The 16,881-nt window shown below is 43.1% G+C and overlaps 1 protein-coding gene across 7 annotated transcripts in view; it reads right to left on the bottom strand.

Moving 5' to 3' along the window:
- Positions 1–16,881, bottom strand: part of Sardh (Sarcosine dehydrogenase) — a 99,482-nt gene that overhangs the window by 55,268 nt on the left and 27,333 nt on the right. For all 7 annotated transcript variants that reach the window (XM_084586018.1, XM_084586016.1, XM_084586017.1 and 4 more), the window contains 6 exons: positions 16,498–16,627; positions 13,153–13,330; positions 7,800–7,941; positions 5,788–5,871; positions 3,088–3,201; positions 2,827–2,965 (listed from right to left, as the gene is read on the bottom strand). In XM_084586018.1, the coding sequence (XP_084442144.1) occupies positions 2,827–2,965; positions 3,088–3,201; positions 5,788–5,871; positions 7,800–7,941; positions 13,153–13,330; positions 16,498–16,627 (787 nt within the window). The remainder of the gene's footprint in view (positions 1–2,826; positions 2,966–3,087; positions 3,202–5,787; positions 5,872–7,799; positions 7,942–13,152; positions 13,331–16,497; positions 16,628–16,881) is intronic.

Genomic DNA, 16,881 nt, shown 5'->3' with positions numbered 1-16,881 from the left:
TGACTTCATTTCTGCCTCATCATTGCATTGGCAACATAGAAAACACATGTAATCCCATGCAAATGACATCAGCAACATCCCCCCGACGGACAAACAAGAGCTCTCTACTTTGGCGGCACTCCCTGCAGTAGCGCCTTGTACTAGTGCCAACAGTGGGCTTTATGTATTATTTCTTCTTCTGCAAGGCACTGAAGTGATATAGGAGGTCCTGGTCCCAGAATTCGTAACTGTTGGTGATGAGCTCACCCCTCTAACCAATGAAGAAAAGCAAAAAAAGAAATCACATAACAGTAGACTACAACTTGGTAGCTACAGTTGATAGTGAACTTGGCAGCTAGATGGCGCATAGTGAAAAATGCTCGGGCATCTTAGGAGAAGCACTAAGGAGACTACAAAGGGAAGTGCACCTCGTAACTAAACAAGACGCTATCACAAAAGCCAAAACAAGACGCAGACTGCCGGTCAGTATAAAACTACAAGACCCTGAAAACAATGTAAAGAGGGGCAATAAAGAAATTCACCAAGCCAACACAATGCCGATGGTGAGACAAATGGTTGAGGCAACAAGGAAAAACAAAATGGCGGTATTTACTGAACCATAAAAACTAAATATTACTCATTCTTGACAACATCCTTTCGGAGCTTGCGAAAAGCAAGATCTTTTCAAAACTGAACCTATAGGAGGTATACTGGCAGTGCTGCCTCCAAGAATCAAGCCTCAAGATCATGTTTCAAATGAGCAATGTTCAATATCGATGGCCCTGCCTACCGTTTGGGCAAGCAATCAGCAACAAAACCTTCCAGAAAAAAAGAGTGAAAATGGCACTTGAAAGCCTAATAGAGTTCTGTGCATAGCAGATGACATCCTTGTATCCAGAGTACATGAAACTGAAAAGGGCACTAGTGAAGATCCCAACAGGAACCTTAAAAACCTAATTCAGTAATGCAGACAGATTGGAATATGCCTGGGCAAGAATAAGACTACACTACATACAACCACAACCGTCTTCCTGGGGTGCATACTGACAAAGGATGGAATGAAACTGGATTTGGATACAGCAATCCAAAAAATGCTTCTACCAACCGATGGCCAAGGTGTGCAGCATACTTATGGAACAGTGAACCACATCTCAGGTTCCTGCAGAAAATTTCAGGAGTGCTGGAACCACTGAGGAAGCCCACAGTGAAAGACACACCATGGCAATGGGCAGGAGAGCAAGAACAAGCATTCCACAGAGCAAAAGACTGTGACAACCACTTCTATTCTGCATAATTTTACACATGAAAGGCAGTTGAAATACAGCAATACCAGCACTCTCGGGCTGGGAGTGGCCTTTTTCAGGATGAAAAACTTGTGTCATTCACCAGCAGAACATAGCACCAATGCAAGGCCACTATGCAGAAATCAAAGCTGAAATGATAACGATTGCCTTTGCACTGCGCAAGTTTTATCGACCACAAACTTCCAAAGTCTACCCAAAGTCTACGCCGCTACAAGGACCACCAGCTTAAAACATGGGTCACTGCACAAAAACTGCCTTGCTAATGACAGCAAAGCTGCTACAATGCAAAACAATGAATGAATGCAACCAGCAAGAAACACAGGCAAGAAGGCAAACAACAATCCTTTAACAAAACAAACATGCCAAGGACTTGCCAACCTTGAAGGAAGGACAAGAATGAACTTGGTTGCAATGAGCTCTTGGATAAGATGAACAATGTGAGGACGTTTGGTTTGACATAGAGCCAGTTAAAGAAACTAAATGACGCTTCGCACGCACTGATTGGTTGAATGAGCAGAGACACCGAAATTTCTGATGCGTGTTTCTTTCCTTTAGAATAATTTGCAAGACAACAATGTACAGCAATCAGCATGGGGAACTCACTTCCATCAGCTAAACATTTATACATTGAATTTTTTCCTCACACAATTTAGGTTTCAGCTCGCACCACTGGACGGCGGCTGTGACGACAGTGGTGCGTTTTCTCCGGAAATAAAATATTGACTAAAGGAACCATGACGAAAGGAACCGCGTGTTCATTAGAAACCCACCTAAGAATGCTAACAGCGACCAAAAGGAAACGAAGAAGAAGAAACCAGAGTCTAAGGAAAGAGAAAAAAAGAAAGAAAGGGAACTAAAAGGCAAGAAATCCAACAGTGCCGTAGTGTGACCTGCAAACCACCACAACCCCAATGGGCAAGAATGCTTCCAAAAAAATTTGACGATTTTATTATTAAATGATGACGACAAAAAAAAAAAAAAAAAAAAAAAAAAAAAAAAAAAAAAAAAAGGATATTACAAAGAGCTCCTACAGATAGTGCAAGCTATGGAAGCTACGATTAAGACCTGCAGTGATCAGTGTAATTGTGAGTGACGTGCCAAGCACATCGGCCGCTGTCTTCTCTTTCATGTTACACAGCATCACTTCTTAAGCTGCTAAGCGGCAGACCCACACCTTTTCCTTGTAGTTACAACTATACAGGCTAAACTATAATAAAATGTCCGTTATCCCTATGCAAAAGAAGTCCTCAGTTCATTGAGCCATCAAATGTTAGATAGGCACGAAGCAGTGAGCGTTTCAAAATTTTTCTGCAGGAATGCATTCCTTAGATAACACCTTAGAACTGCTGCAGTATACCGAAATTGTCATATAAAAAAGGTTAGGGGCCCATTTGGATATAGCCAATAAAATTACATCAGCACAAATTTTATTCGCACAAGAGCCAAGAAATTTGTACTGCGCATATCTGCTAACGATGACATCAGTGCATGAAAAAAGCAATCTTTGCATCTCTCCACCAAATGAACAAAATGATGAACCTACCTTCTGGCTTTTGCATGTTATTGCTGAAGATGAAATCCACGGCAGCTTGAGCATCAGGCCCAGTGATGTAAAACTTCCCAAAGTAGGACATGTTGAAGATGGCGGCATCTTTTCGACAGCTGAGACATTCGTCCTTTATCTAAAAACATTATCATAAAATAAAGTAAAACTGGCATTTCAGACAAAGTCACAGGCAAAAATGATCATGCTTGAGCAGAGAATGCTGCTCAGATTAAATGCTGCAGAAGGCAAAACACTTACAATGTTGTGATGGCCCGGAAAGTCGAATGTGTAGTCTCGATTTAGCTTGTCTGCATAAGTGTAGCCCTTGTGCTTCTCATTCCCGTAGCTCCCATAATAGTCATAGGTAAGAGCCTGCAGAACAAAGCAATGTCACAAACCTTGCGGTCTCCTCTGCATGCTTTGGAAAACACTTACACAAATGGAACATTATCATTCATCACCGATCTCAGCTGCGAGTCTTGCTACCAACAGTGCTGTCCTACACGTCCTGTATAACAGCTAAGATGAATGCTCTAAGGTCAAATTTGACCAAACATACCATATTTAAAAAAAGGGGGACACTTAGCTCCGCCTTTAAGGGTGTGATGTGATAATGATAATGTAGGCTACCAGCCCACATATAAAGCCCTGCTTTAACCAAGCCGTATGAACGTGCCTTAGTGGCCTATAGGAGTAACGTGAATGCAAGGGTCCTGGCAGGCCGATTCTGATATCACCCTCCCATATGAAAGGAGAGACCCAAGTTGGCAGCTCCTGCCATAAGTAACATAGGCAACCCTACATCTAGTTAGTGCTCGGCCATGTCAGCTGCCAGCTACCACTTGCCAGCGCCATGCTTGTGATTTTACGCTCACAACGCCAAAGCCAGCACTGAATTTTCAATGAACGGGGCTTTTAACACTGTCGCATTAATAATGCCACAATGAGTAGAATACAAGGGAGGATACTGAGACGTCATGAAGAAGATGACTCCAATCAAAAGTTGTTCAAGCTAGGAACTGCGAATGTGAGCTCAGAAAACAAAACGGTGATGGCTCACAAAAATATCCAAGAAATGGGTGTGTCGATATTATTTGGGAAGTAATACTTCAGAAGTGCGCCCAATGTCATCAACCACAGCAAAGCCTCCCGATTCATTAATGCACCAGGTCTGCCACCCAGCAACAGCCGCCATCACCGCCACACCACTGCTGCTACAGGTTTTATGCAGCTCGTTCCCATGCCTTTCTTTGCGTTCACTATTCTACCCAACTGTTTCAGTGCTTACTCTTTCTCAATGGCACATGCAGGTTTCGTTCCCCACTCAAACCCATCTGCTACTCTAACCATGTGTGCTGTGAAGCCCCATGGTCCTCTAATGGTTGGCTTCTATCAGCTCACAAGCCTGATGGTGAAGGCCACTGTAGCCATCTTGAGGAGCAGAGAGAAAAAGGTTGTGCACTATATTTGTGCCTTGATTATGAATTTAACAAGAGGTGCACTCTAAAATCAAAGACGCAAAGAGAAAAGCTTGCGTTATATTTGCGCAAATATGGTAAAAGCTCGTAGCAGACAATGTAGGATCCAAGACTGAAAAATTGAAAAGAAAATGCAAGTGATTAAAATGGACCTGAACAATGTACTCACAAAAATATAGCATGCCATGCCCCATATTCACCTAAAGTCAATCTTAAACCAACTCCAAATATTAGTTGTGGTTTAACTCTGGTTAACCCTAGTTGAATTGCGATAGCTACGGCAAAAGCTTCTTTTGCCTGCTACATTATTCCCCTATCACACCCTATCAGAGTAAGGTGCTACATTATTGGGGACACTTAAGCTCATCCTTCCTTTAAGAGTATGACACGAGAGCGTAAGCTACCAGCCCACATATAAATGAGAAGGGTTCAATTCTGCTGAGTGGCAGCGGCGTTCTTCTTCGCGGCTGTTCAAGGTCAAACGTGGCCCTTCCCTGGACGACGCGACGGGCTGAAACCTGGTGCAGTATTGCTATCGCAATAAAAGTGACAATATGGAGGCTGAGCGAGCAACTTAGGAAAGGGTGCATTGAAAACAATTTTGCCCTGGTGTACAGGTACACCTGGCAGCAAAAGTTTACATATACAAATGCGTGAAAAGAAAATTATTTAAGCACACTCACAAAAGCCAAATGCATGAAATGGTGGCAGGTTGAAGAGATACCAATGCTCCACCTGCTGGCATTGATATCAAGCAACTAGTAAGTTGAGAGGCAGCAGTGCAATGAGTTTTTTTTCTGAGCATGCACATCCTGTAAATTTTTGGTGTAAACAGCATATAATCTCTGTGTGGGCCCTCAAGCATTCACTGCAGTCCATCCTCTTCAATATACCAAGCTGCATTTTAATGCATTGGCTAAAAAAAATGGGGAACATTTAAGCTCATCCTTTAAGAGTATGACGCGACAGCGTTAGGGGCTCCAAGTCACAGGCTCCCTTTGCAAATGCTTGTGCACATGCATGCGCTCTGCTACTCACTTAATAGCTTAATGAAGTTAAGCAATGTTTATAAATTGTTTTTTTTCACTTAAGATAGATCAGAGTCTGCAAGAAAAGCAGGCTACTAGTCAATCTAGTTACCCAGACCGCTAGAGCCAGTGCTATGTCAGGCTGATGACTGGGCACGTTGGTATGGGTTCATACTTAACCAGCCAAAAGACGAGACACAGCCTTGTCCTGTCCTCCTCTTTGCTGTGTCTCGTCTTTTGGCTGGTTAAGTATGAAGCTATGTCAGGCAAAGACCAGATGATTTGGCAAGTGAATTCAGAGGAAAGTCAAAACAAAACCAAACAAATAAACAAACAACCTACATGCTCGTTCGGCCAATCTATGTGCTTCTGGGGAATAAACTTTTGGAAGGTTAAAGTCAGATAAAGGGTGCTAGAACAAGTAACCCAAGTGTGAAAAAAGAAAAACTCACAGGAGCAGGACCATCCTTAGCAAACCAGCCAGGCCGTTCCCAACCCAATCGCTCTTGAAAAATGCAACCTGCCTCGGACAGGACCTGGAAGTACAAAAAAGACCATTAGATTAAAGGACCATAAAATGGCAGAAAAGGCCACTAACAAACGTGTTCAATGTGTAGAACAAATGCTTCTGAGCGTTCGCCCAAGGTACAACTCCTCGGAACGAAGGCAGCGATGGATGATTCATTTTTAAAAACAGTGTTTCTTGTAATTCGCGGGCAACTGGTCAGCTCCTAGTGGTGACTTTTGGAAATATATTCTCAAATCTCTGTGTCACAAGTATGGTGATGTCATGAAAGACAGGCCACTAGAGATATCAAAGACACTTCCGGCAGCTGCGAAAGTTGTCAGCTCATGTGTTGCGTGAACCCTTGAGCTTGGTGACCTTGGTTCGTGTCAATAGTGGTGGTGTATGTGGACTGGAAGTGTGCGTCAGTGCCCGAGTGCGTAAAGCACATGAGCTGGCCTGCTTCAACATCACACACTTCTGCTTCAGGTCACATATCAGCAACACATAAAGTAGGCAGCGTCTATAGTGCTGTCTAGTGCCGCTTTTCTACAACCTTCGAGTACCATGGCTCAGCGACAGCATACTAGTTTCTTCCCGTCTTCGCAGCATCAATTGTTTTCATCGCGTGTGGTTAATTAAATGGGACGAGTGTCAAAAAAGGTTTTCTCAGCCGCCAGTACACAAGTTCTTAATACAGCACTGGATGCCGCTAGCTTAAAAGCAGCGCTGTCTGCGAGTGCCAGGGACGATAGTGCTATGGCTGTGCACTGCTTCCTGGTCATTGCTAGGCCTAGCTTGTTTCACATCAAAGCCACGGCAGCAGTGCTTCGGAATTGGCCAGCACAATAAGGTAGTCCATGCATGGCACTGCCTTATTGTCAACCCTATCATTTCACAATAAGATAAAGGTACGATTGAGTTCAACGATGATGCAGCAATGGGAATATCGTACAAGCTGACTGAGTGGGCCAAGCTGTACCGGCAGCAACTGCTACCCAGCTGCGAGTAGAAACTTGCTTGTATTACCAGCAACTCGGTGTGGGTCACTAAGAGGGATTCACGTTATACATTATTTTATCCCAGTGGTTATTTACATGAAAAACAAATTCTAGCATGCTTTTCTGACGCTGGTGCGTGAGATCCACTGTACAGGTGTTGGCCGTGGACAGTTTGTGGAAGATTCAGAAGCAGTGGCACTGCCGCTGCCGAAAGGCACCTGCGCCACCCTACTGTTCTGCCTTTAGACTGCTTTCTAAACAATGGACTGCAAATACTAACTGCAATATTTTCAAACGTAGCTCGCTTTGCCCAGCGCTGATGCTCTTAGATGATCCCTTAGTTCCGTTTACTGCAACCAAGGCACTATTCGTTGCCATAACCAAGAACTGTGGTAACCTGTGACAATCCTGAACTATGATTCGCGATAGCTACAGTTAAGTTCTATAACCATTTAAGAATAACTGCGGTTAGGCTGTCCATACGACTAAGGTATTAAAGGGCTTAACACCCAACACAGCGGTAACTGTCAGCAGTTGCGCTTCGAGCTCCGGGTCCATCATAGCACACAACGAAGACAAGAAGGTAGAAAAAGGTAATAAGCGGCAAATGTGTGGAAGGGAGAAAATCCACGCTTGGGAAAACAAGTGCGACAACGGCAAGTCTGAGAATCAAACATCAACAATGCTGAACTCATGGGTGGGGTGCAGTCCCCGAGCTGTTTTCTTTATTTTTTCTTTCTGGCGTCTTGAAGTGTTGAGTTGACGTGGGGAGGAGGAGTGCCATTTTTAATCGCAGATACCTCCAGTGTTAATGAAGCTAGCTCAAAAATTCTTGCGACACAGTGACTAGTGAGGGAATACCTATCACTCGTCCACTTTAAATAACCTCATTTTAGACATTCATAATCCCTTAAACAACATCACAATCATGGGAAGGAAATCAGAGTGCAAAACTCACCTCGTGCAAGGGATCTTTGCGCATATTTCTTGAAGCAAGAGGTTCATCATTTGGATATACAATCGAATAGTTCTTGACATATGACTCGTGACTCCGTTCCCGAATCCACTTGGGATCTTTGGTGAGTAATGGAGAAAAGCGCCTGGAGAAGAAAGCAATTAACTTGGTTGACTGTTTTAGCACCTTACCGGATAACACACACTTATGCATGAAGTAAGCATAATTCTCCTCACGCACGTACACACACACACACACATACACATCTGAGATCTTGAAGCAATAACATGCTTGTATGCAATTAACAGATGTTGGAGTAGCATGAATGAAAAGCAATAATTAGAAGATGCTCTTATAATGTACTGACCAGACCTGGATGCTAACACTGCTACCCTACGGAAATCTTTTCTACAAGTCAATGCTCTAGCAAGCACTGGGGCAATGCTGCCTGCAGAGCATAGGGAGTCATTTTTTCCATTGACTGCCACTAACTTACGTTATGCAGTATGACAACTTTAAAATTGCCACACTACCGATAACTGTGGAAAGTAGTAGTTAGTCTAGGCCATATTGTTAGAAAGTAGTAGTTAGTCTAGGCCATTTGAGACAGAAACCATTATTTTCCCATAGTGTTATTGATGTTTGTAACCAACCGCCACCACACCCTGACAGTGCTGTAGGTAACCTTTTTGTATCCCACTATCTAATAATTAAGAAATAAGATCACAGTACAGTCGAACTTTGCTATAATGAACGCGGATATAGCGAATTAACGGATAAAAAAAACTAAAATCAAAGTTTGGTTGGTCTATGGTGTATTTCTATGGGAGTTCTTTCTGTATAATGGAGCGAAAATTTCAAAATTTGACGATAGATTAGTTATAACAAAGCAGTTATTTTGCATTAAAATGGCAAAAAACGCATAAAGGAGCCGGAAAAAACATCAAGAAATGCAATCTTTAAATCAACTGAATCGCCCGCAGCAGAAGTGTGTTAAAATCACCCGCGCGTTCGCATGGCTCGTCATCTAGCGGCGGTGACAAAAACTATCACCAACGGCCCATGGCCTCCAAGATCACACCTCCGCGCATGGTAATCTCTGAGGTCATGAACGACCATGGCCAGACTCTAGTGTTGCCGCCGCCTCCATCGCTGCTCGAGTCTGGCCATGCAACGGCTGACAGGCATGTGACTGGCATGTCCTCACCAGTTCCTCCTCATGGCATGAGTCCCCTGCCATGCCACTGCGACCGACCAGTGCACGCACTACACTTCTCGAGTCCGTTAGCTCCGTCGTGCAAGTTGTGCGCGGAGGCAACATCTCTTCTTAGTGTTCAATTTTGCTCTCCAACACGGAACGAAAAGCAAGATTGTGCGTTTTTGCACCTTTAGGTTGTCCATATCAGTGCGCATTTTGTTTCGTTTTATCAGCAGACTTATTTAGAGGAATTTGGGTGCACACTTCTATAACAAATATCGGATACAACGAACACATTTTTGCGCTCCATACTACTTTATTATAACGAGGCTCGACTGTATCCACAGATCACAGAGCCTTTCTTCTCATTACTATCTAAATAAAACAGGTTACTAGATGTGCACATTGTTATCAAACGAAGAGCCTGTGATATCAATCACTTCAGGATGCCCTTTGGCAGAACAGTCAAGATGCGCTAGTTTCGAAAATGGTGTAATCTGGCCATAAGAGTTGGACACCTGCATTGCGTGTTTCACCACTGGTTATAGACCTTACATTGTAATGGCTTTTACAGGTGGTGTGGGAACCTTGGTAAACAAACATGACAGCATTACGACGCAGTTTAGAAGCCAGCCGGTATGCGCTGTAATGAGAATGCAAAATTGACAGAGCAGAAGGTAGAAACCAATGCAAGCTCATAATACAGTCGAGCCCGGATATATCGAACTCAAAGGGGATCGCAAAATAGTTCGATATATCGATAATTTGATATACAGAAATCGGCTCGTGACAGCACTTACGATGCGAAAAAAAAAACGATACCGTATTTGTCGCGTAATCAACCCACTTGCATAATGAGCCCACCCTCCACTTTTGCACCCGAGAATTTGAAAAAAAAAAAAAAATGCGTTAAGGCCAGCTCGCTCACATGCAAGCGATTGAGCGATCTCAGCGATGAGCGGCAGCGACAGAGTGAAAAATTTCAAACTTGTTGGAACTGCGACCCTCTCGCCACTCGAGCCACCGCGGCAGCTCGAAACAAGGTTTCTGTGTCGCCGCGGCAGAAATCGCTCGCGTTTTCGCTTGCATGTCGATGGCGCGCGTCACTCCGTTTGGGTCGTCTCATTCACAGCTCATTTCTTGGCAGCGTGCCAAGATGCTGCGCAGCGATAACGTCGGGGCGCGTTTATCTTTTGATAGCTTCTGCGGTGGCGGAGAGCGAACTTGGCAGAGTGCCCGTGATGGCTTAATTGCACAAGCCTGGTTCGATTTGTCACTCCGCGCTTGGGGCGGGCGTCATGATCGCAGCAGCTGACCGCGTGCTTTCGTTGATTCATACATGCAAGGATAAACGACTCCCGGAAAAAAAGAATCCTGTTTTTTTAACGTCCGAACAGCACAACGATAAGAAAAGATGACTCGCAAAAAAAAAAAAAAAAAAAGAGAGAGAGAGAGAGAGCTGCCGCTTCGTAACGTAACGACCGCAGGCGCCGCGCCCAGAGGGTTCGCAACACACGCTGAAGAAAGCGTCCGACGTCTGTCTGAAAACAGGCTGAGCTGGTTTGGCGCATGCGTAGCGCGTGCTGAAGGAGAGAGCTCAAAAGAATGGGCACACCCACGCACGTGGCTTAAACGTCGTGTTGGCGCGCGGTAAACGATAACTGCAATGCGCGCGCCTTTGGGGAATGGGCGCTGCGCTGCCCAGACCAGCCGTCGCTGAACTGTCCCCTCTCATTCCTTCCGCGCGTGGCTTGAAAACGTCACGCGGCAAACGGCCAAGGGTGATAAGATCGTCTTTGGGGAAGGCACGCTTTCCAGAGCGTGGTGCAAAGTTCGATATATCGAATGACCGGTGAAATTGAGTTCGATATATGACACGGCTTTCCTATACTTTTACACAGAATTTTCAAGGGGATATTCCGTGAGTTCGATATAACCAAAATTCGATATATCCGGGTTCGACTGTAATAGCAGTAAAGCGAAAACATAACACAAGCTTCAGAGCATCATTTCCAGCAGTAGCTGGGTTCAAAATACATAGCTGTGACAAAAAAAAAATTCCAATTTCGAAGTTAAGTTCCTGTGCATGGCTTCAGCTCTGTAGAGCCATAATGGTTTTCCAAAAATAAAGCAGTTGCCAGGACAAGAAGAGGCTGTGGAAATCGAAATAGCAAAGCTAAACATGAGTCAAAATATGCCACAAAATTCTGCAAATTATCAGTCTGGGAATTTGCCCTCCAATGAAAACTACTTCGCCAAAAGCTGGTCCTTGGAGGCTTCTGCTACCACGTGCATTCTTGAATCACTTATCGAGTGTTCACTACTGCAAAGGTGGTAACTTTACATACTAAAATTAAAAAAAAAAAAATTAATAAAAATAAAAATTGGGGCTTTAAAGAATCTGAGGTGCACCACTGTAAAACATGATTTCATAGCCATCTTGTAAGGCAAATGAAAATAAAGAGCACATGGAGTAGACAATGAACAGAAAGGGAAGAGACAGTGAAGGAGAAGGAACAGTTGACAGCCCATGACATCTGTCCCTTATGATCTCTGGAACAGATACTACTCTTCGTTTCTTCAATGATGATAATATACAACTTGTGACTGTAATGTCCAGCAGTGGCCTGACACAGCAAGATTTTACGCAGCTACAGGCCACACATGGTCTGAACACAAATGCTACTTTCAATGAATAAGTTTACGATCAGCACAACTCAACAAGAATCAGTAAAAATATCTTACAAACAGTTTCATTTGACTTTACTAGCAAGGAATCACTGCTACTTTAAGCTGCCCTGTACACTTACCAGATGTTTCAATAATATTACGAGAAATCGAAAGCAGTACAAAAAATACCTCCAAACTTGCATGGCACAAAATTCAGATGCTTACAAATGGCACATGAAAGATCTGTGCGCTTAATGAAAGCAGATACTGGGTAAGCTAAGCCAATTGTGACAAGAATGAACATACAAAACATACATCATAATTCTGTCACTTTGACCAAAGTTATACTTCAGCTTACCGTAAAAACCCACATATAATACAAAGCTTTTTTCTGATTTCATCATATATGATTTCTGCCTCATATCATATGTGGATTCGAACAAATTTAGTCATAAATTCACAGTTCCGGCCACATTATCAATCAGCACTATCAGCATCCTGCTTCCATCCAGAGGAGGTGCTATCTAGTAGTGGCGTCGGCTGACTGTTAGGACGGTTTCGGTCTCACGACGCTGACCCTGTGATCCTCCCAACCAGTGTACCTGCGACACACACATGACCGGAAGGAAGTTGATCGCACCTCGCACAATGGAAGGATAGTGATAGTGAAAGGACCACTTGGCATGCTGCACGGGTATCTCCAGCCACACTGGCCACGCCCTGAAGCCAAATCGTGGAAGCTTGATCAGCATTCTTAAGGAGCACGTTGGTCGCAACTTCGAAAAATGCGGGACACCGAATGTATTCAGAGGTACTGAACAGAAATATGTCTTTAGCAAGGAGCAAACGATACATCGGACGACGACGATCGCGAAAACTAAATCCAAGATCCCTGCGCACGTCTGAGCGCTGTGCTATAGATGCGAAGAGGCGTGAGTGTGACAAATGCTAGCTGGTGGCTTGTGCGCTGCCATCCCTGCATCCAAGCTGGAAGCAGCATACTGATTTCAGAACAAACTGAGAACCATGTGGCTTCCGTGATTGCCTTGGCAAATGTGAGCTGCTCTTCTCATGGTGCAAGAAGGGGAGCGAACCAGCATAGACATATGAAGGTGCATGGCACTATTCAGCACCTGGTGAGGGGTGGCATTGCACAGACAAAGAGTGCGTACGGCTTGCAGCAAAGCAAATAAATACATTTACTGATTTTTCCTCGCTCTCATTATATGCAGGTGAAAACTTTTTTTTCATTTTTGCCATCCCGAAATGACACCTTGTATCATATGTGGGTAAGCATTATACGGGGGTTTTTACGATACTCCTGCAGCTGCCTCAAAAATTGGGCCTTTCAATTTCCTAGCACAAATAAATTCCAGGCATCACTTTTCAGTGCACTTTAAGGGTGCAGAATTTATTTAACAGTTTGGAACTCCTTGCGATGCCTTAATACTATTACTGGGCCTACACAAGGGCTTGAACAGCACGTACCGGATGTCATAGCCATACATATCTAAATTGGGCCTCCCCTGCAGCACCCACGCAGCCAGCTCCCTGCCGCATCCACCTCCACCATTCATGCCTAGGCTGTTGAATCCACAGCCATGAAAAAAGCCTCGGAGAGACGGTTCCTCACCAAGCAGAGGCTTGTGGTCTGCTGTGAAGGACTCTGCAAGGTAAATAGCAATGCTGCAACTAATGCTGTACTTATGTGACAAAAGGTGCCATTCTCTCTTTAAAAAAAAAAAAAAAAAAAAAAAAAAAAAAAAAAAAAAAAGACTACGCTTTAGCACAATTTTAAAATATTAGGCAGCTTCCCAAAGAATGGACAACATGTTTTGAAGAAAAAAAAAAAAGTTTACACCTAAGAGATCAACATGAGGCACTCGGTGATTACGTTAGAAAAAAAAAATTCAGCAGAGATGCTTAAGCTTTGCCTTTAAATTTCAAACTCCATAGCACACACCTACACAGGCATATGATTGTACAATCAACCTTCTCAACAGTAACAATTATACACTAATTACACAATTCCTAATTATCATATTCATAATTAATCCTGTAGACATCCGTACATGTCCATAAGACACTTCAAAGACAACGTGTACACCAGGTCCACATTTGCCCCGCTTAAACGAACAAGCCTTCATGGCCTCTAAGTAGTGTGCCCATTTCTCACTTTAAGGGATCTGGATTAGAATCATTTATTTATTTATTCATGTACAGCGCCCGATGAGGACATTTTTGTAGGGGGATACAGTATCAAAGCATACATCGTTATGCAGATGACAACTTGCAAAAAAAAAATTAAAAAATAATAGAAATGATAAAAATACAATGCATTCCATTACTGAGCAATTACCCAATTCACTCAAATTTACGATGAAATTACTTTACTCAGCAAATATAAATATTCAAGATGTTTGTGACCTATCCGAGCATTCTAGTACTAACTTTATGCTTTCTTTAATCAATTTACTTTTTTGGCCTTGCCGTGACACAACAGCAACGACGCCGACACCAGGCTTTTAGTGACATGAGACCTTACTGGTATTGCTTAAAATGAACAAAACTTGGCACTACTGTTAATTCTTCAAGTACCCCAAGAACATTATGTCCTGGCTTTGGATTCTGCTTTAAGCCAGAGACACTTTCATACTGGGACGTGCTGCACCCAAGTCATTAATCTAACAGAAGCTTGTTTCTAAGCTCCTAAAGAGGAGACACACCCTACTCTTGTTCCATGTTGCGCATGTTTGAAAGTTTTCTGCATAACCCCCCCAAGAACATTTTACAAAAATAAAAGCACGAAACTAGAAGTTGACCTAGAAAGCAAGCTATCTGCATGCCTTACATGTGTAAATGGCAAACAAAAATGCAAACCTTTCATAGAAAACAGGACCACGTCACCAACAGCCTTCATGGTTTTCACACACCAGTGTGATGAAAGATATGCAAACCCCACATGCACAGGGGTGGAAGCAGGCTCGAGCATTTTGAAGCAGCTCAGGGAGCAGTAATAAAGCCATTTTGGAGCAGCTTTGGAGCAATAAAAGCAGAGTTTTAAAGCACTAAAATTATGTTTTGGAGAGTTTCTATGCTAAAATGGTTTTATTAATGGCAATCTTTGCTTCCTGACATAAATCAATTTGATTATTAATGATTCTACGTTCAACGCTTAGCTGAACACATATGCATCTCTGACAAGATATGACAAACAGCCAAAACATGTACGGATCCTTAAAATTTGGTACAGACTAGAAGCAATGCCTGCTCCTACATTTCTTAACTGAACATCAACTTGAGTTAAAAGGTTTTCACTATCTTGACTTGGTAGATTCAAAGGTGGAGTCTACCACTTTGAGCATCGCCATTAGATTGAAGTTAACATCAAACAAGCAGCCCGTTTCTACTTTTTTGATTTTATGTCTGTGCTAATAAATTCCTGGCAACTGGTCAGTAGCACCTTCAGGAAGGTTTGAAGGCACTTAAGGACATCCTTTTTCTCTTTCAGATTCTTTACTTCATATAGCCTTCTGCCAGCAGTTCCAATGTTTTTGCTTGAGTGACGCTGGAGCTTTCTTCATTTAAACACATTGACAATAGCCCCTGCATGGCTATTAAACTTTTTTAGTGACTGGCACCTAAGTGGCATCACCCCCCTAACAGTTCAAGCATGCTTTTGTCTGCCATAGGCACGGCAGCCTCTGTAGTCACTAGAACAACTTGCGTAGTTCGAGCAGCTCTCTGCTTTCGGTTCCCTCGCCACCGCTGATTCAAAAAGCTGCGAGAAAGTTACATGTCATGTACACAGAGCATTTCTTTGCTATTAATCCCCTCCAATCACTTGTGGATCATTTTAAATCTACTTGTGAACAAAACATTCAATATGCTCCATGCTTTTCTAGCTCATAATGCGGCAAATCATGTTGCACTAAATTTGATGGCAAAATACTGAGGCAGCCGGTTTGGAGCATTTTGGAGCAATATTGTATTTTGGAGCAGGATGGATCAGGAGAAGCAGTTTGGAGCAGAATGGAGCAAATAGAGCAGCACTTTTACCTCTGCATGCAGCACCCCACAATGAACCATGAGAAACAATTTAATGTTCCTAATGGTTCATAAAATGAACTCTAAGAAGCCACTATTTCTGCCTGAGAAGGACCCCAAACATTAAGAGCACTATTAATATACTACATTACAATCATGCTCCTGCACACTGTTGTTCCCATACACTAATGTTCAAATATGAATATATCGGAATATATAATGTAACTAGGTTTTAGAATGAAGTGCCTGAGAGGAACAACATTTCTCCAGACTGTTATATCATTGGTCAATGGCAGTTGACATGGGGAAAAAAAAAAAAAAAAGAAAGGCAAAAGAGCCAAAACATTAGAATATCACTTATTACTACACTAGTCTCCAAATGATGAAGTCCCCTTGGTGTGCACATTGCCACGGCATTTGCAAATTGCGAATTGTCACCCGCATACATGCGCACTGCCAATTGCTATATTTATAATTCTTGCCTCCATTACCTGCCAAATACTTTTTAGCATAAATTCGTAAGCTACCACATTACGTGAAAGAGCACCCAACATAGGTCCACACAATACGCTCTGCAGACACACCATGCACGGCAAGGCACACACAGAGCATGGCTTCCAGTTTTGTTTCATTAAACAACACTGAGGAACACTACGAGTACAGAGTGCAGGCAACTAGATGCAGGAAGGAAGGGCTTCCACTAATCATAATCCCAGGCCAATAAACTCCGTGTGATTTATACAGTGCAGGTGCAAGATAGTGCAGCGCCGATACAAGTACCCTTACCAGGTCCACAAACTGTTGATTTGATGCCCGTCTGTTCAAGCACTGGCACTCTATGTATGCCACTCTCAATGTGCGTCCCAAAGACATCCCAGTCGAGGTCAAAAAGCCCAAAGGCAAAATCTTCAGGCAACTGCCAGGAGAAAAGAAAGAAAAATCAAATTGCACAGACAAAAAAAAGGCACTAAAGAGCACAAGCACAGGAGAAAAACTTTGAAAAATTTTTTTAGGATCCATTTAAAGAACTCGTCTGGCAAGCTATTCAGAACGTTTTCCCCCTTACTGAACGAGGGTACGGGGCAGTTCCAATAGTGCTTGCTTCTCTTATAGTGTAAATGTTCAGCCTAAACAGTCTGATACCGTTGAGCTACATTATCATGTAGTCAC

The sequence above is a fragment of the Amblyomma maculatum genome, unplaced genomic scaffold (genome assembly GCF_055883805.1).
Source record: "Amblyomma maculatum isolate TAMU_Amacu unplaced genomic scaffold, ASM5588380v1 scaffold_13, whole genome shotgun sequence".
Lineage (NCBI taxonomy): Eukaryota > Metazoa > Arthropoda > Arachnida > Ixodida > Ixodidae > Amblyomma > Amblyomma maculatum.
Note: the sequence above shows the minus strand (reverse complement) of the source record. Positions and strands in the feature narration are given on the sequence as shown.